This window comes from Microtus oregoni, unplaced genomic scaffold (genome assembly GCF_018167655.1).
Source record: "Microtus oregoni isolate MIOR12 unplaced genomic scaffold, Mior012 000025F_ref0000491, whole genome shotgun sequence".
Taxonomy (NCBI): Eukaryota; Metazoa; Chordata; class Mammalia; order Rodentia; family Cricetidae; genus Microtus; species Microtus oregoni.
This window is the reverse complement of record NW_024543084.1, coordinates 29922549-29943602: the sequence shown is the minus strand read 5'-3', so window position 1 is coordinate 29943602 and position 21054 is coordinate 29922549. Positions and strand designations below refer to the sequence as shown.

The following is a 21054-nucleotide window of genomic DNA, read 5'->3' as shown; positions in this document are numbered from 1 at the left end:
AAGATTTCTGCCTCCTCCCCGCCACTGCTTCCCATTTCCCTCCCCCTCCCCCAGTCAAGTCCCCCTCCCTCGACAGCCCAAAGAGCAATCAGGGTTCCCTGCCCTGTGGGAAGTCCAAGGACCATCCACCTCCATCCAGGTCTAGTAAGGTGAGCATCCAAACTGCCTAGGCTCCCACAAAGCCAGTACGTGCAGTGGGATCAAAAACCCATTGCCATTGTTCTTGAGTTCTCAGTAGTCCTCATTGTCTGCTATGTTCAGCGAGTCCGGTTTTATCCCATGATTTTTCAGACCTGGGCCAGCTGGTCTTGGTGAGTTTCCGAAAGAACATCCCCATTGTCTCAGTGTGTGGGTGCACCCCTCATGGTCCTAAGTTCCTTGCTCGTGCTCTCTTTCCATCTGCTCCTGAATTGGACCTTGAGATTTCAGTCCGCTGCTCCAATGTGGTCTCTGTCTCTGTCTCCTTTCACTGCCTGATGAAGGTTAATATTCAGGAGGCTGCCTATATGTTTTTCTTTGGGTTCACCTTCTTATTTAGCTTCTCTAGGATCACGAATTATAGGCTCAATGTCCTTTATTTATGGTTAGAAACCAAATATGAAAGCCGGGCGATGGTGTCGCACGCCTTTAATCCCAGCACTCGGGAGGCAGAGGCAGGCGGATCTCTGTGAGTTCGAGACCAGCCTGGTCTACAGAGCTATTTCCAGGGTAGGCTCCAAAGCCACAGAGAAACCCTGTCTCGAAAAAAAAAGCAAAAAAAAAAAAAAAAGAAACCAAATATGAGTGAGTACATCCCATGTTGCTATCTGTAATTGTTTTTGTGTGAACTACCTGTCTGTGTGTCTTATTCATTATTCTCAATGGAAATTAATATCATGATTTGTGAGGGATCTCTGACTTAGACAAATTAGCCATCTGGCTACACATGTGATATAAAATGTGACAAATCCCCTGTGAGCTTCACCTATGGCCATATTGCTATTTGACTGTATGTTTCTTTGTTGTGAATTAGAAACTTTTGTTTTTTGATTCTCATGTTTATATGTTTTCCCATTTCTCCTTTCATATTTCTGTAACTTATTCCACAATATTAAAAATATACATAACTATGTTTCATTCCCATATGTTTGTGGTTTTTTATATTTAAATCTTTAATCTACCTAAGCTAGTGCAATTTATAAGGTAGAGTCGGTTTACAGTTTCCAAGTGCCTTATTGTGTTCAAACAGCACTGTTTAATAACCTGCCAATCCAATTTACTCAAAATGCGGCTTTGTACAAACTAAGAGATATACAACTTGATAGTCAGACAACAGATAGAGATAGAAATGAATACCAAATAATTCATTGGTAGATAAAAGATGATAGTTAAATAATAGAAGATGATAGATAGATAGATAGATAGATAGATAGATAGATAGATTGATAGATAGATACATGCATACATTCATACATATATACAAGAATACATATATTCTTAGTTCCAATCTAGCAAGATATGTATTCCTATGCATCATTCATATTCTATTTTTTCTTGACCATTCGTACTTCTGCAATTTACACACTTATACACTCTTACCCTTCTCTGAACAGCTCCTCCAATTTTACTCTCCTTATTCCTTTCTAGGCTAAATATTGACTCTACTAGGAGGTTGAAAACCCCTGCTCTACTTCACAGCAGCCATCCTCCTTCATCAGACTGCCTGTCAGCAGTCTCTATCAATCACATATAAAATACATCTCCCTGAAACCAAAAATCCTTTAGCTGCTGTTTCCTAATGCTTTGCAGTTCCTGTTGTATTATATGGGCCATTAATTCATGTTTCCTGAATAAATAAATCAAAACTGAAATTAACTAGAGGTCATTTTGTCTCAGTTTCTGTGAGAGGAGTCAACAGGTCTTCATAACCTCAGTCTCACCTAGATGGTCTTAGTGGGCTGGAGGCACAGTCTGTCCCACCTAGATGCTCAGTGGGTTGTAGTACAGTCTGACCTAGATACTTAATGGGCTGCACAGTCTCACTTAGATGCTCTTAGCGGATTGTAGGCACAATCTCACATAGATGCTCTTAGCAGACTGTAGGCACAGTCTCACCTAGATGCTCTTAGTGGACTGTAGATATAATCTCACATAGATGCTCTTAGTGGGCTGCAGACACAGTCTTACTTAATTGTTCTTAGTGGGCTCTAGACAGCTTTTTATAAACTAAACCAAACAATCAAAAGACAACAGTAACAAGACATGGAAAAGATAAGACCTAGAACCGAGCCTTCTGCAGAGTGGAGACAATTTCATCCATTGGCTCTCACTTAAGAGTTACTCATTGGAATATTAACTTATCATTTATTTTTGGGTTCCTATCAAGAAAGAAGTGAACCAGAGAAGACCAAGAGCAGATAAGGAAACAAGAACAGATCATGGGGTGGGAAGTAGTCACCATGTAGGTGAGCTCAGGGGATGCTCAAGAACACAGGTGTTATCTTCTGTTAAGTAAGATAACCAACTGATCATGGCTAATTGTTGGTTTCAACTATTTGAATGTACTTTATAAAAAATTGACTATTTTCTAGTAACAAAACAGTAAAGAGCTACAGATACAAAAACTACTTGATTCAATGTCACTGTGGACCCAAACTACAAAAGGAAGCTACGTAATGTGGGAAAACTAAACTGAATGCTGGGAGGAAGGCGGTGGAGTGAGAGAGAAGAAAAAGAGTATAGACAGTTATAAAAATAAATAAATTATTAAAAAATAAAGTCTTTAAAGAGACAGGGTATAGATAATCATAGATTAAAGAAGTAAAGATAATAAAACAAATATTAAAAAGTAATATAATAAAAAACAAGCCATGTAAACATGAAATATACAAAGAGAGTCTGGACTATAGATATTATTGTGCTGTCTTTGAATTTTTTGGACTATAAAGAAGCTAAGTACAGAGAGACATTTTATTGTATAGGCTGCTAAGCTAAACCAGCAGGTATATTTATAAAGGTATCTTGACTTCAGAATTTGGGTCTAAGGATATGTTGCCTTAGAAAAGAGGTTCTTCTTTTGTTTCCACAGAGGATGAGAACCTGTGGATTGCTTCCAGACTAATATGGTTTGATAAACCAAGACCCCCTGAAAGGTTGCCTTGAATACCCCTCAAAAAATTACTTCACCTGACTGCTGACTGAGAGGAACCTAGTACACAGGATACACCATAAAAGACCTGATTAACAGCATCCCCAAACAGCAGAAAGTAGTCTAGAGAATTATGCCCAAATTCCCAAATATTTTTAAAATATTTTTTATATTTATAAATGTAAAATACATTTATAAATATTTCTTTACATTGATACAAATTTAAGATCAATTTTGCTATACTGTATAACATAGTTTCTGTGTGATTATTTTGGGACTGAGCAGTTGGGAACTAACTAGCGGCCTTCTTACAACAGCTATGTGTTTTTCCTGTTTTGTGTATTTATTCACTGATAAATGTTTCCTGTAATACAACATGTATTTATGCAAACACATGAGGTTACAAAATGAGTTTGTTATTGTTACACCTCTTTCAATATCTATGCACAGCTTCAGAGTCATATGTACTCATCCTATTGCTGCTCATATCCATAATAATATCAACAGCAATTTGAGCACACTTGGGGCTTCATTCACTTTGTTAATGTGAGTAAGCATTAATCTTCAAAAATGATCTTCACTCATGCCTAGTCTTTTCAGAGCTCCCTACTAATCTCCATGGATATATGAGAATTATAAGATGGAAATGTAAGGAAACTTGTTATTTAATGAACAGAAATACAGTTTATAAATGTTGACTGTGTGCCTGTTAAAAGAATACAGAGATGTTATTTTGTGGATTTAAATTATTTATTGCCTTTCTTTCTTTTCTTATTTATCTTTTTCTCGAATGTCTACACCAGAGAGCATGTGAGGGAGTGAGAAGACAGTTTATAGGACCTAGTACTCTGTCTACCAAATGGCTCCAGAGGATTAACTTCAGGTCCTCAGGCTTAACAGCAAGCACCTTTATCAACTGAGCCATCTTGGCAGCTTTACCTTCCCAAAAGCAGGGATCCTCTGACATCTCCATCCTTCATTTTCTCTGCCTTAACACCACTGCTTTCCTCTAATAGGGTTCTAGGATTACATTAAACCTGCTGGAAATTTTCAGCAAAATCTCTCTTTGTCAAAACTCCTAACTTAATCATGTACATAAAGACTCTTTATCATGGAAGGAAACATGTACACAATATCCAGAGATTAGAAGTTCAATGTAGTAGCATACTCCAAGAACTTGAAGGATGGAGACAGGGAGAACATAAATTAAAGGTAATTCTCAGCTATACAGAAAATTCAAGGTTAGTGTAGACCACATGAGTCCCTATTAAAGAGAGAGAGAGAAAAAGAAAATATTGAGAAATCAGATTGTAGACTTTCTTAGACTGCCAGTTTTCAGCTAACTATGAAGAGCTGCACAATTTTTGTCTTGCCTCTTGGCTTAGAATATTCTGAATCACACAATCACTAGTGTGAGACAATTTCCATATTTCTAACACAAGAGTTTTGCAAATTACTTTGAAATTTGCAATTATTCTACTCTTCGGTGTTATTTTCTTAGTGATGAAACAGAGTCAGTCACAACAAAATATGGACCTGTCATTGGCTTTGTTTCTTTTGGGAGAGGCTGCATCTCTGGTGATTAGAATATAGAAGAACGAAGTCAGGTTTTTTCATCTAAATATTCATTCTCCTATGTCTTAATGAAGAGCTACTTCAATTTCTCAGCTTCCTCAACTGTACTTAGAAATAATTATAGTGTATACTACAAACACTTATTGTGCTAATTGAATATGCAGAAGTGGTTTTAAATAACTCAAATCTGCCAATTATTTCCCACACATGAAATTATCATAAAGATTAGATAAAGCCACAGTGTAAGTCCAATAGTGAATCACCAGTACATCCATGCTTCTACTTCATCAGCATTTTCTGCAGTACACATAACAGTGTGAAGAAGTCAAGTGGAGTCAAGAACTGTTGGATTTCAAAAGAAAGAATTTGGTGACATGTACTTAACTGTGTGTTACCCATCTCAATTATTTCAGGCTCTTAGCTTCCAACTTAGTGTTTGAAGGGAAAAACAAAAATGTAAGAAAGGTTAACAATGTTTTGAAAGATGGGTTCATTTACTCCAATAATGAATTCACAACAATAGTAGCTGCAGGCTTTTAAATATTACAAGGTGTTTTCAAATATATGATCTCATGGGGCCATCTTGCTAACTCAATATAATATCTAACACCTGATGACAATTTGATTATTCACTCTTACCAGCTTATCATGCCCCTTCTTACATCTTGACATTGTAGCCCTTGACTTCATTGGGACCTTTAAATACTCATTTGTTTCCCAGGCAAATTGAGCTCTTCCACTCCAGTGCTTATAGTAAAAAGAATAGAAACTTGTGGAATCATCTTCCTCTCTCACAAATGAAGCAACAGCAGAGCAGTACAGCACATCAGCTGTTTCAAGTTCCTCAAATGAGTTTTATTTTTGCAAAACAAGGCCTCCGACTTCCCACATTCGTTGAGCTGCATTATGAGCAACATGACCAGCAGCCACATTTGTTGCAATTTTTTCAATATGTGGAAAAAAAGCAAAATATCAACCATGTATTATCTTAATCAAGATGCCAAATTATCTAACTTGTTTCTCCAGGCAAGCAGCCCAACCACAGGGACAGCTCCCAGGAGCCAGTCAAGGTTATCTGTCTGCCCGTCTACTCAGGACATCTGCAGGTAAGTCTCGGGTAAATGACCCTATTTAATATTTCTTAGACCAGTGTGTAGTAGTTTTGTTTCGTGAGCTGAGAATCAGTGGCTCTTTCTTCTACTTTGTGTTGTCCGTGGATTTCATGCCCCATCGCCCACTTAGTTTTTCTTCAGTCTATCTTTATTTAACAACTTCTGGCCATGCTGTCATTTTTCATCATTCTTTCTCTCTCTCTCTCTCTCTTTGTCTTCCCATGACTTTCCTTTCCATTCCCATTTCCCACCCTTTGCCTGGTGTCTTCCTTGTCTAGATCTTCCATCTTGCATGACATGTCAGAAGATGCATTTGAGCATGGCAGCCCTGTCATGGTGCTGAGCCAGGCTAGAAAGGAGTCTGGTCAGAAACCAGTAAAACAGAAGCCTAGGAGGAGGAGGAGGGTCTCTCAGAGATATGAGCACTCAGAAGAGCAAGCAAAGGGGAGAAGAAAGGACTTTCACCTCCAGATCTCAAGTTCCAGGTGGAGAGAACTTAATACGGACACTTCAGATTCATCCTCCACAGATGAGAGTCACTGGGTTCAGGCAAAAAGACGAGCTCAGGTTAAATTCAGACTGTCTCGAAGAAGGAGAAGTAACAATAAGCCATGTGGAAGCTTGGCTGGGTCCTCTACGCCTGGCAGAATCGAACTTGTTGAGCTGGGATCCAAAGGTGAACAGCACCAAGAGCTGATGGAATGTGAGAGTCATTCTTTAAACATCTGTAGAGGAAAAGTCACAAAGTACCAAGGATGCATCTCTCCCCTGCCAAGGGGGTCCGTGGAGAAGAGACCCCCAGGGAACCCTTCAGGGAGTAAAGACAGACACTGCCCCAGAGAATCTCAGCTCTTGCATACACTTAAGAAAAAAGAAGCAATTACAAAAAGATTTGCAGAAACTGATTCTGATTCTGAAATGCTGGCAGCTACAGAAGGGGGCAAGCATGTGGCAGACTCGGGGCTCCGAGTGAGTAGCTCCGCTCAGAAGCCTACTGATGTCTGTGAAGACGGGTCTGATAATTTCACAGTGTGCAGGTCAGTAGCTAAAAGGAAAGACTTGATAGCACCCAAACAGCCTGGAAGTTCGGTGTGTGTGTTTGAACATCCCTCAAAGCATGACATTCACTTGTACCGTTATGAGGTGGCTATAAAATGGAAAGCAGAAGGCTATGAACCTAGGCACAAAAGAATAAGATTTATTCTCTACCTTTTAGTTAATGGCTTATTCTGAGCTAGAGATGGAAAAAGCAACTGAGTTTTGTATTCTGCCTCAAACCATGGTGATGGAAGCTATAGGAGAGAGACTATGTGCAAATGTTCAGTTCAAATATGGTCAATTTTCTGCAGCCTGACAGAAAGATATTCAAGCCAGAGGTTTTTAAAGGTCGGGTTTTTGCATCAGAAAAATCTTCTCTGCTGTTAGCTGTAATTTGTTTTTCGGTTATCTGACTCAGCAGGGTAACTCAGGAGCCAAAGGACAGGGACATAGGTCTTGGGCTTTTGTCTGGGTGCCAGAGTCTCTAGGGAAAAGGAGTCTCATTCACTGACAATCATGCACTGATGATTCTGAACCCTGGGGATGTTTCACATCAATAAGACCATTTCATTCTGTTTTTTGTTTGTTTGGTTTTGGTTTTTACCTCAAAGCGTATATATTTTAAAAAGATAAGTTAAAGTTGAAAAGAATTAATGAGATTTCTATTATTGTCAGCATAAGACAAACTTATTTTTTGCATTACACTGAATTCTGAGACCAAGTAAAGATTTCCATTGCATATTGTTTATTTGGTCTTGTTTTTTATAAATGCTGTCACTGTTTTTATAAAACCTACTGTGTGCATGCATGGGAAACACAAACTAGCTAATGTAGTCCATATCCACTCAGGCCAAAACAAGAAGCATTAAGGTCTGGTTGAGAATAACAGGACAACTTGGAATCTGAAAGTTGTATCAGACAATTATTCATGAAACTTTCATTTGTTCCATTGTTTAAGTGTATTATGCACTGGGCTTTATTCTGAGCATTGAATGTTTATAAGTGCATGGTATTTGCATAGATTCTGATATGGTAGCACTTATAGTTGGGTGAAAACCATAAGCATAAAAATTATTCCACAGTTGTGCATATTTGCACACAATGGAGGATTTAGAAATATATAATACAGGAGCCCAAGTTTCTCTAGAAATCAGAGGGCAATTCAAAGGACAAAGGGAACTAATGAAAGTAAGAAGCATGAAGCCCATCCTGCAGAGGATGTTGTCCACAGGAAGCCAAGAGGAGTGAGGGACTTGGCAGGAGTGTGGCAGTCCAGACCAAGAGCCTGTTGCAGTGGCCAGGATGTGGTGAGTGCCAGGAGCGGGTGGTAGAGATTCAGATGAAGAAGCGGAATAGGCCAGAATTTCCAAGGCCTTAAAGCATTCTAGGGAACTGTAGAGGTTTAGAAGTGAAGTGAGAAAGACAAGGGAAGTGGTTCTGTGGTCAGGGTTCCCATGGTAAATGCATGAAGCTCTGAATTCAGATCCAGAGCACACGTTTTCAAAACATCTGCAGCAGCAGCTTGTACCTAAAATCTCAACTTTGGGGAGGCAGAGGCAGGAGGATTCTTAAAGCTTCCTGCTAGCCAAGTCAGTAAGCTCCTATTAATACTTAGAGATTCTGTCTCAAAATACAAGGGGAAGGGCCAGCAGGATGCCTCATTGTGGAAGAGTACTTACCACCAAATCTAAAGACCTGAGTTCAGTCACCAGGACCCACATTATGGAAGGACAGAACCAACTCTCCTATATTGTCTTCTGACTCCCACATATATGCACAATAGAAAGCATGTGCCTATACACACACACACACAAACACACACACACACACACAAACACACACACACACACACACAATGTGCTTGCACAAATAAATAAATACATAAATCAGCAAATGCAATAATTATGTTTTCTAATAATAATAATAAGGTGGAGAGCAATAGGTGAAGAAATTTGATCCCTGACTTCACATATACATGCATATATATATATACATACATATACATATCATATATGTATATGTATGTATATATCATATATGTATATATGTATACATATATGTATATACATATATGATACACATAAAACACACACGTTGCAAGTAAAGTGGCATCATGTGATTTACATAGGAATGTATTTTTCTTACAATTTTTTGAATATGATATTATGTGTCTTTACTGAAAGCTTATACTCTTTGTGATCTATACTGAGAATGTCCCACTTAAACTCTTGTCATTTCCCAAATCTACTTCTAATATTATTTAATAAATGGTACTCATAGATGCTGTTTTCCTGGTAACTGGAGGGGAAAAGTAATAGTTGCAGCTAGAGTCAAAGTGACAGGTTCCCAAACCTCACAAGCCCTGCTTTGTGTGTCTGTACGTTGGGTGTGAGGTACTTCCAAGGATAAGAAATTTATTTAGCTTAGGCTTCTACAAGTGAGAAGAATATCAAAGACTCTATAGATATTATTTTCTGCTGTGTGCTGCCATCAAAATAACCAGCAAAGAAACTGCTGTGGGTAGCATATCGTACTGGACGCTGAGGACCAAAAGTATCAAGAGACATGACATTTCCTTTAGCTGGTCTGTTGTCTAAGTGGGAGACATTGAATGTACACCTGAAAAGACAAAGACTTAAGAGAGTGAAGGTTAGTGTAAGTAGAGAAATCCTTCAAAATATTTTGAAGGAAAAAATATTGTCCGATACTGAGATGACATCAAAATCCCTTGAGATGAGGGGGAACTGGAGCTAGGCAAAGTGAACTTTAGCTTGGTAGAGAAGCATGGATGGAGCTGCAGGCCTTCAATCTGGTGCAAACGCCACTAGGTCAGACAACAGTCTGCACTGATGTTTCTGTGAATTTGTGTGGGTAAATTGGAAGAATAACACAGGCTTAATAAAATTTTCAAAGAATTGTGGAGAAAATACAGAATCATTCCTAGATGTTTAGCTCTGTTCTACTAATCTCTACTTCCCAATGGCCTCCAAGAGTATCATTTTTAATTAATTAATTTATTTATTTTTAAAAAAATATCTTTTAACATTTTACATACCAGTCCTAGTCCCCACTCTTTCCCCTCCTCCTGCTCCCTTCAGCTTTCTGTCCCTGCACCCCCATCCACTCATAGAGATGGTAAGGTTTCCTTCCCATGGGAAGTTATCTAAGTCTAGCACATTGCCTTAAGGCAGAACCAAGACTCTCCCTACTATATGTAGGCTGAGCAGGGTATCCCTCCAAAGGGAATGGGTTCCAAAAAGCCAGTACAAGCAGTAAGGATAAATTCTTGTCTCATTGCCAGTGGCCCCACAGTCTGCCCCCACCATACCACTGTCACTCACATTCTGAGGGCCTACTTTGGTCTTATGCTGGTGGTTCCTCCCACTGTCAGTCCAGAGTCAGTGAGCTCCCATTAGCTCAGGTGAGCTGTTTCTGTGGGTTTCCCCATCATGGTCTTGACCCCTTGTTCATATTATCACTCCTCCCATTCTTTGACTGGACTTTGGGAGCTCAGTCCAGGGCTTCTCTGTAAATCTCTGCATCTGCCTCCATCTGTTGTTGGATGAAGGTTCTATGATGATGTTTAAGATAGTCATCAATCTGATTACAGGGCAAGGTCAGTTCAGGCACCCTCTCCACAATTACCTAGGGTCTTAGCTGGGGTCATTCTTGTGGATTCCTGGGAATTTCTCTAATGCCAGGATTCTTGGCAATGCCATAATAGCTCCATCAATCAAGATATCTCTTTCCTTGTTCTCCCTCCATGTCCTTCCCCCATCTCAACCATCTTGTTCCCTCAAGTTCTCCTTCTCGTGAGTTTTTTTTACCTTAAAAGCTGAGATTGGTCAGAAGGAGTGTGCTACATTTAGCCCATCTGGAGACTGAGAATGCTTATCACTGGCTTTCTTATATCGCATAGGAGTCATGATATTTCTTTGAAGAATAAAAAAGTTCCAGTTCAAAAATAAATACAGAAAAGATCTTGATAATTAAAGTAGACTAGAAGAGCTGCATAGAAGCCACCATTCCCCTGGTGGTGTACACTAGGTCAACGGGACCTAGTGTATCTAGGGGCAGAGTATCCACCCGTGAGTTCAGTCAGATACAACGATACCATTAGTGCAAGGGAGAATGAATGGTGTTCTTGTAGTCCAGAAAGTGAACAGGAACCATCTTATTTGTTAGATTTAGTGAGGGTCTAAGACAAAGCTGATGAATACCATGGCAACTATAGGAGCCTGAGAAACGAGAGATACTGATATTGACATCAGAGGCCAACGGACTGGAGAAAGGTGTGATGAATCCCATTAGAAGCAGACCATTACAGAGCCCAGTGCCATTCCAGAGCGAGTTGTCCATCAGTCAATCGTAGGCATGTTGTGATCAACTCTGGAGACATGCACATAAAGCATCACTAAACAGAATCCATAAGTTATATATACATGTGTGCATGTGTGTGTATATATGTATAACAATAATAATTAAAAAAGAGGTCACAGTTTTGTAAAGGGTGATACCAGAGGGGAAGGGAGGATAAGCAGAAGTGATCTAGATGTGGGTCTCATGTCTAAAACTCTAGAAACATAAACTAATAATAAGTATGTCATTGAAACATAGGACCGTTTGAACTGATTATAATTTTCCAGTAATTAGTGAGCTACACACTGCAATACCAAACAACTGTGTATGTGTAATTCACGCAGGTTGGTATAATAATAATAGGATATACTAACAAGAGAAAGTTATTAAACGTGGAAGCTCTTCTCAAGGCCAGGGAAGATAGAAAGATTTGAGGATCATTCCAAGAGGGGTGTCAGTGATACCTGAAAAAGAAAATTAAATCTCTACATGCAGTCCTGTGTAGGAGAGATGCTTTCAGAGGGACAATAGACACCAGGTTCCCCTGCTCAGGAAGGAAGCTAAGAGAGGCAGCAGATGCCTGTGAACTTGCAGTTCTGTTGTTTCAGACATGCAAAGACAGGACCAGCCTTAGTCACAACCACGAAGAAGAAGCGACCCTTGAGCCCTTCCTCCTTTTCTGTTCCTGGCATTTGGTCCCCATGTGGACACCATATCCTCTTTCACACACTTGAAAAATATTGCTATTAACCAATTGTAAGTCGGATATCAAATCATCGTGTTATTTTCATTGTCTGGGCTGCTGGAAATTCTCTTCGTGGAAATATTACATTTGAAAATGAAAACAGATCAGAACATGTTAGCCTCCTGTTGAAGTTTTAGTGGTTTGCCCATTGCTCTCAGTGGAATGTACACAATCTTTAAAATGGTGTGTGAGGGCCCACATTGTCTCTGTGTAAGATCTGCCTCTCCAGCATTGGTATGCACCATTAACTATGCCATACCTGTGTTGAGCTCTTCCTAATTCCTTAAAAAAAAAAAAAACTAGATCTTTTCTACACATGACATAGATTAACACCTTCCTCCTCTGATGCTCACCAGACTGACTGCTAGTCATTCTTTCTCAGTTTAAATGTCATTTCTCACAGGACATTCTACTGACCTCCTAACTCAGGAGCCTCCACAGCCAGGTCCACACTATATATTTTGTTATTTTTATTCATTTTTAGAGGTAAATTTATTCTGCTTTTTTGTTCCCTCCATGCGTGATAATCTTTCCCATTCTCCTCCATTACTTACCACTTTTGTTGCTTGCCTTCTTCATCCCAAATAATTCTTATGCCTTACACACACACACACACACACACACACACACACACACACACACAGAGTGCTAAATTTAGATACCACATGTGAGAGAAAACACAGCATATTTTTCACCACTAAAATGCAACTATTTTTTGCTAACTGTCATCTTTTTCTCCTTGACATTTCCAAAGTATCTATAATAACACCTTGCAGATAGTACAAGCTGCTCAACAGTTTTGGAATAAATTTAAGGAAAATGGGCTTTTAAGATATTGATGCTGACTATGTGAAGTCATAAAATCCAGTTCAGGGTGACCTTGCCCACTCTAAAACTCTGCCTATAAAGGATTATTGACTCCCGTGACTCTAAGAACTTAATAAGAATCTACATCTACTAGAAGACTTGTTAAAACATGGGCCACGGGCCATTCTTAGAGTCTCCTGTACTCTGGTGTTGGGACCACGAATTTATATTGCTGGGATAGTCCCAGATGGTATTGATGCTTGAGATTAAATACTATGTCGTAAGAATTGTTGTTCTATGTTGTAAGTTTCCTAGTGGGTTACACTGGAAGAAAATGGAGGAAAGGGAAGCAAACGATGAGTTTGGGGGGCTAAATTAGACATCTGTGTCACATTTCCCTGAATTCCAACACAAAGCTTAACTCAGTTTCTTTCTTGTTCCCAGTCATAGGCTGAGATAGTTGACTCTTTACCGGAAACCCAACCATCCTGGTCAGGCAGCTCTTCCACTCAAAGCCAACTTCCTCTACCCAACTAACCCCATTGCATTCTGTGAGCCCACAAGCTTCCTGAATCCTGCTTCTGACTCTCTTTTCATCTATGTAGCATGTGTCTGTTCTTCAGCAAGTCACATCATTTCATGCCACAGAGTGGTTTCTGTTGTCACATACTTCTCAGTTCTACTCTTCCAATCAGGTCCTTTTTATCTCCTTCTCTTTTTAGGCATTAAACTCGGGACCTATCTATGCAAAAAAAAAAAAACCTGCACTGTTCATTTCACTCCTATCTGGGTTTCCCTACCACCAAGTGATGAGTACTCATTTAGAGTAAGTGGAAGCAGAAAAGAATGCATTAAGCTGGACATGATGACAAATGCTTATGATACTTCGGAAGCTCAGACAGGATGAACCTGAGTTTGATGACATCCTGAGATACGTAAAAATGCCCTGTCTCAAGAATCAAAAATAAATAAATAAACTCCAGGAACCTGAGACGTTCAGAGAATATGACTGCTTTTCTGCCTGTATGTTTTCATTTTCTCTAACTAAAGATTGATTTTCTGTAATTGAAAAGGGGAGAATTTGTGTAGACAGAAGCAACTTCTGGTTTACATTTCATTAACAGTGATCTGAAAGATAAAGGAGATGATCCCAACCCCGTGGAAATAAATCCCATGGAAGGAATATAAATAGCCTGGCCTAGGTCACAGGCATCCGAGACTCTGTCACACCAGGGATATAAGAGGTGAAATCCTTGAGTAGAGAAGTTGTATTTAAAATGGAACTATCAACTTTTCTGGAGTCTTATGGACTGGTAAAAGATATTTAAAAAGCAAAAAAAAAAAAAAAAAAAAACGGAGCAGCATCAGTATCAGAAGTGGGAAAAAAGTTAGGAAAAAGGAGAAAGAAAAGCAAACTAGAAGACTACAAGAGTACTCAATTACCCCATCTTTAAATGTGGTCTTCCTTCTTTTCATTGTCCTCTCCGAAAGCTCAGACTCAGACATACGGGAATTTCCCCTGATTTTAACCCTGTTCTCTGCAGCCTTCCCAATCTAGCATGACCCACAATGATCTTTCCCTGTTTGCGATTCCTATGGTGAATATCACATGCCTAGCACTCAACTCCCCTAATCTCTTTAGCATTTATTCCTGCTCTCCCTGCCATCTTTGGAGATAGTACTGTATCATGCATCCATTTTATGTATGCCCTCTAACACATACCACAATTGTTGCATTGCTCAAGCAGCACTTTTGAAATGGCTTTCATAATCAGGGATTGCTAAGAGGAAAGACTTGCACAAGCCATAGGGATGTTAAACAAGAACTGGATGTGCATGTACTCATGTCCAGTGTACATGAGTCAGGAATACAGAATTCCTTCCACAGTTTCTTTGAAGGTGAAAATCTGGAAATGTACTGGTTTTCTTGAGTCGGTTTGCGTCAGAACATACTGTGCTGTAACTTTCATATGTTTTCTGCATGTTCTTTTTTTATTAAGCTGTTTGAGGGCCAAGCATGGTGGCTCAAACCTTTAATGCCAGTGCTTAGAAGGCAGAGACAAGCAGACAGATCTCTGTAAGCTTAAGGTGAGACTAGCCTACGTAACAAGTTCCAGGTCAGCCAAGGTTACATAGAGAGACTGTCTCAAATAGAAAGCCAAAGAGGATCAAATGAAAACTGTTAGAGCAACAAGAACATGTTTTTTGAAAAAAAAAATAATTGCAAACTTAATCTAAATAGCATCTGAATGTTGAGCCTGAGTCTGAGAGAATTGTGTTTGAAATTGATCTTCACACCCAGCCGTTAGTTTTTTAGACAGACATCAGGAGGAATTTGTAATGTATGGGCTGATGACATTGCTCAGTGGGTAAAGGCACTTGTAGCCAAGCCTGACTTCTTTGAGTTCAGTCCATGGGACCCAAATGGTAGAAAGAGAAAACCAATGCCATACAGACAAGTAATAAATAAATATACAATTTAAAAATAAAAATATGACTAAATTGGGAACATTGGCTAAGGCAGTTAAAATAAGTATATCTCTCTTTGCTCTCCAAGTAAAAGACAACATCAAAGGTATGGCTACATATAGATCTACAGAGGCTGGAAGTTTGATTTGGCAACTTTGTAGGATATTCTTTAATTAACGGTATTGGTTACAGAGTCAGATATTCAGTAAAATTTGAATTCAAGTTAAGAAATAAAGTAGTCCTTGGGACATATCAATACTAAGAAAGTTCTCACTATTTCTCTGAACTTCAAACTAGATAGACATCCTCTGGACTTTAAAAAAGGGTAGTGAAATTAGAACAGCATAGACTGTATTGCTGAAATCCTGTCTGAGTTCATGACTGTAAGTATGGACACTAGAGGATGTGTGAAGTTTGATTTGCCTCTGCAGTTGCTCATTCAAGCACAGACATAGCCAAGGAAGGCCACTGAGCATGAGCCTAAGGGAATGAAATCACAAAGCGTTTGCTATTCACCAGCTTTACATACGCATGATTAGGACAAATAGGATGCGGGTAAGATTTTTTTCAAGTAAAATAACATTTCAGTAAATATTTTCGCACTAGATAGATAAAATATAAGCTTTTTTATATATCTTGTGTGTATTTTGTGTGTGTGTGTGTGCGTATGTGTGTCATGTGTCATGTGTGCCAGGGTGCACATGTGGCATCCAGAGGACAATTTGCTTGAGTCCTTTCTATCCTTCTACTACGGGTTCTGGAATTCAAATTCAGGTTGTCAGGCTTGTCAATAAGTACCCACCCTTACTGGCTGAGACATCTCACTGACTCTACAGAAATTCTTTTGCCTTAACTTTTTAAATAATTATCTGTCTCTGAGGTGATTTTGTTTTCATGGGTTCACCCATCACCTAGGTGACCCTCCACTTACCTGCTCAGTGAAGACCCTGGGAACACCAGTATGTATTGCCATCTGCACTTCCAAGGCATTTTATTCAGTGATTATCTTGCTCTCTTTCTTAGTCTCTAGCTCTGAGAAGGTTGCTTAACTCTAAGAGCTCTTTGTATTTTTTCACACATTGATTCTAGGTTTGGATTCAGTTAGTGATAGACTGGGATCCTTTCTTCCTACACAAGTGAGCCTGTCTGTTCTTGTCAAAACTCTTTCCATGTTATGACAGATACCATGACTATGGCAGCTTACTGAGTTTACTTGGGGATCAGAGTTTCAGAGAGTGAGTCTATGACTATCATGATGTTAGTAGGCATGCAGGCAAGGTGCTGCAGCAGTAGCTGAGAACTCAAACCCTACACCAAAACCAGGAAGTAGGGAGGGAGGGAGGAAAGAGAGAGGGACAGAGACAGAGACTGAAAATGTCATGGGCCTTTAAGACTTCAAAGCCCACCCCAGTGGCACACCTCCTCCAATATTACACCACTTCTAACCCTTCCCAAACAGTTCCGGTAGCTGGGGACAAAGTATTTACACATACAAGTCTATGGTGGTTGCTGTCATTCAAACCATTATAATGGGTAAAAGAGAAGCTGTTCCCTCTGTCGTGTTGAGGTTAGAGGGGTTATCCTGTGTGACAATGGGAAACATCCATTCCTAAGAGACAGTGCTTAAGAAAGTACAAAGGATTGTTCTCTTTCTTATGCTGTGGCCTCTGGTTCACTGAGCCATTGGGGGCATTAAGAGAGTTCTTTATCCAGTTCATCTTAATAGTAGCTAAAAGAAAAGAATGGTATGATGGAGGAAGGTCACTGGTTAAATAAAAAGAAACTGCTTGTCCCTCATTGGTTAGAAGATAGGTGGGAGGAGTAAACAGAACAGAACGCTGGGAGGAAGAGGAAGTGAGCTCAGACTCCACAGCTCTCCTCTCAGGAGCAGACGCCTCAGAGAGACGCCATGCTCCCGGCTCCTGGGCAGACACACGCGATGAAGCTTCGACCCAGGATGGACATGGGCTAGAATCTTCCCGGTAAGACTGGTGCTCACAGATTATTAGAGATGGGTTGATCGGGATATCAGAATTAGCCATTAAGGGCTAGAGCTAAAGGGCTAAGCAGTGTCTAAAAGAATACAGTGTCCATGGAATTATTTCGGGGCATAAGCTAGCCAGGCAACCGGGGTGCTGGGGACGCAGCCCCGCTGCCCTAATTACTACAATGGTATATTCCTGTAATCCTAGCACTTGGGAGGTGGAGGCAGGAAGATACAGCAGTTCAAGGCTAACTTCAGCTACCTAGAGTGCTGGGGCCAGCAGGAACTACATAATATACTGGTTTGAACAAACAAAATAAAACAGCGGTTGAGCTGGTAGAAACCACAGGAGTAAACAGCACTGCTGACCTTCCAGAGGCACATTCCATGGAAAAGTGCCCCAAAGAGCCAGAAGTCAAGTTTTAGACTCTCTTCCACCTAGGATGGATAAACTTAGAGAAACTGAAGTGGCTCTCTCTTTGCTACCTCACCTCAGGAGAAGACAAGCTATGCATAGAGCACATGAGCACCTCTCCTGCACTTTGATGCATTAGAACTAATCTCTTCATTGGATTGAATGATGGCATCCATTGCCATCCCTGGGTAAAAACTCAGACGCACACCATGCTTTTTTATTTCATGAAGCAAAGATTTCTCCACCAACAGAAGAACAAAAAACATGTGTATTGCAACATTTGTAATGTTACAAATGTTTAGTGTTATTTATCACATTCTTGCAGCATTTATCAAAATATTTTTATTTTTTTAATTTATTTATTTATTAAAGATTTCTGCCTCTTCCCCGCCACCGCCTCCCATTTCCCTCCCCCTCCCCCAACCAAGACCCCCTCCCTCGTCAGCCCAAAGAGCAATCAGGGTTCCCTACCCTGTGGGAAGTCCAAGGACCACCCACCTCCATCCAGGTCTAGTAAAGTGAGCATCTAAATGAAATGAAAAGAAATAGTGAGGACACTGAGGTAATCAAAAAGATTAGTAAAATGGGATTTTATATGCCTTTAATATGTAAAGGCATACTTAAAGATATGCCTTTGCTATTTAACTTTTAATTCTTTGAGAATTTAACTCATATATACAATGAAATATGATCACAACACCCTGCAATCCCACCCTGTCTCCCCACAATCCTCTCACAGTTTCAATCCGTCCCTGTGTGTAATTCCGGTCAGCAGTCTATGGGTGTGAGGCCATCCTTGGGAGCAGAGCTATAGATTGTTCTTTGCTGGAGTTCTGTTGTTTTCATAACTGCTCGAAATTTTAGCAATAATCTTCACAGTAGTGGGATGGTTGTATCATCAATAATGCTAATTATATCTGACTGGCCAATTATTTCATATAATCAGATCATCCTGCATTGATTAATTGCTTACTAATCTGGCTAAACTGGTCCCACAAATTTTGGAAATTGCATGTGTTCTATATGCCAGCCGTTTAAGCTGTGCTTTCAGAAAAGAGCAAACAAAAGTAGATATTTATTTGCTTCCAAGCCATACTGAAGTGGATTTGGATATCAGCAGGTAATTTGTTATCTCAGAAAACCTCAGGCAAAAGTAAATATAAGATGCTTTTGGAGATATGTCAGCATGTTTTCATGCAGTAGTCAACTTTATACTGAGTAACATTTATTTTATTTCTTTCCTTTGTCATTTCTAAGTTTGGTAAATACTCATAGTAAAGTAAAAAATATTTAATAAGAAAAATCAATTACATAAAGTTTTCTACTTCTTTATTAAAAACTATATATTCAGGATTAGAGCTATTTTCAGATGTATGTTTCCTTTGATGAATTTATGTCTATTGGACAATATAAAATTTCTCCTCCCTAAATATCAAAACAAAACAAAAAGCCTCTCCCACAAATGCATTTTTAACACAGTCGTGTGCACTGAATTTAGACACACTACATATTCAGGCAAACAGAAAATGAACACTGTTGTGATCTGGCCAGTGAGACAGCACTTGTTGCTACCAAATCATCCATGTGTGTGATTTTTATCACGAGCTTGAACATTTCCTCAATTTAAATGACCATATTTAGGTTTTCTCTTCCTTATAGCCATTGCAGAACAGTTGGATTCCCACCCAGTCCTCTGCAATAATCCTCAGGTTCAGATCAATATAAACACTAGTGTGTAGTGTAGTCACAAGTTCAAACACTGCTTCAGCAGCTCAGTGAGTTTCCTTCGTTCACATCACTCGGGTGTTCTATAGCAGCCCATGCTCTCCATCCAAGATGCGAGAAGCCTCCAAAGGGAAAACTCTTCATTACCTTGACTCTCTTCCAGGTATGTGTAGAACTGAAGATGCCAGAATATAGGTGTCTCTGAGTTTTAGACAGATCTTTCTAAAGACTGTCTACTAAAACTTTTCTTCTTTATAGAGATTAATAATTTTGGCTCTGATCCTGCAAACAAAATTCATGGCCTTGCCCAGGTTGAACAATGATCTATCCCCGAGGTACATTCCTGCCTCTTTAAAATTAGATTTTATTTGAGACATTATACTGTGAAATTTCTTCTCTCCCTGGGCTTTTCCAACAAGTGATTACCAAAGTCACTAACTTCTATCTCTTCATTTTCAAGCTGCCCTTCTGAGCCTTACCTTGTAAATTCTACCATGTTTTGTGTAGAAATTCTTTCATATAATCTAGGCCAAGAACTCTTTCAGATGTAACCAAATGCCGTACTCCAAGAGGGTGACAATGGAGAAAACTGGAATAAAGAATGAAAAGAAAGCAATGACATACACCATAAAATTTCCCCATGCATCTTACTTCCAGTAAAGATTGTAAAGCCTCATAATCTCCACGGTAGCATTAGAAAAGATCTGAAACAGCATGTCACAGATTCCCAGCCTAAGATGTTCTTAGACTCACCTGGGACCTTTAAAGAAAAAACTTCTGTTTCCAGATCCCTCTGGAGGTCTCAGTATGAGAGGATTTTTCAAGAACATGAAGAATGATTCTCAAACAGAAGTTACCCTAACCCTGGACAAATGCATATGTATATACATGCATATATATACATGGAAAGAAAGCGGGATGGGAGAGAAAGAAGGGGGAGAGAAAGAAGATGAGGAGAGAATTATAAAAAGCAATTAGGAAAAAAAATTATGAGGTGTTCTCTTCGGCTCTGTGATGTAATCTAAACACCTAATAATGGAGCCTGGTTGAGATCAATAAGTGAAAATTACTTCCTTCCCTCTCCTAAGGACATCTAAAATTTAGGATAGTGGTTACAATGTGAGCAGCTTTATTGTTAGATTAGAAAGCATAATTTATTTTAGCTTTTGGATTACACTTCAAGTTTTTCAACAAGTTGGTGTAGAATAATGCAACTTACTTTTTAAATAACACTTTAAGGAAAACATGAACTCTGCATCTGGAAATTCATTAAATAGACAGAGGTACCAACCTGAGATTACTGGATCAGAAAGTGTGGGAACTGGATCCAGCTGTCTGGCTTTTAACTCATCCTCTATGTGTGTCTGTCTAGTGTACACTAAAGTCTGAGAATCATAGGACAACTATACAACCATCCTGCAATGAGATGATTATAGGATGGATGCTGTAGAATGTAAGGAAAAAGGAGTGTGTGCAGAAGAGACAGCAAAACACAAAGCCAAATGAAGGAGCGGCCTATGTTTGCAATAGGGTCTTACCATCAACTTCTGAAGGATAACTAAAGAGCAATGGTAGTGTGCAATACTTTGGAGTTTCTAGATCCAGTCTCTTGTAAATAGCCCTTATACCCCACTGACTGTATCTAAACAGACATTGCTTGCTGGTGTATGTGTGGGAGCCACCTGCTGCGTCTGACAG

The 21054-nt window shown here is 39.5% G+C and overlaps 1 protein-coding gene across 7 annotated transcripts in view; it reads left to right on the top strand.

Annotated features, from left to right (window-relative positions):
• Marchf1 (membrane associated ring-CH-type finger 1) overlaps positions 1–21054 on the top strand; it is an 803748-nt gene that overhangs the window by 717149 nt on the left and 65545 nt on the right. For 6 of the 7 annotated variants that reach the window (XM_041674953.1, XM_041674949.1, XM_041674951.1 and 3 more), the window contains one exon: positions 5729–5808. The exons of the other annotated variant lie outside the window; for it this stretch is intronic. In XM_041674953.1, coding sequence (XP_041530887.1) covers positions 5729–5808 — 80 coding nt within the window. The remainder of the gene's footprint in view (positions 1–5728; positions 5809–21054) is intronic. 7 annotated transcript variants of the gene reach the window in all.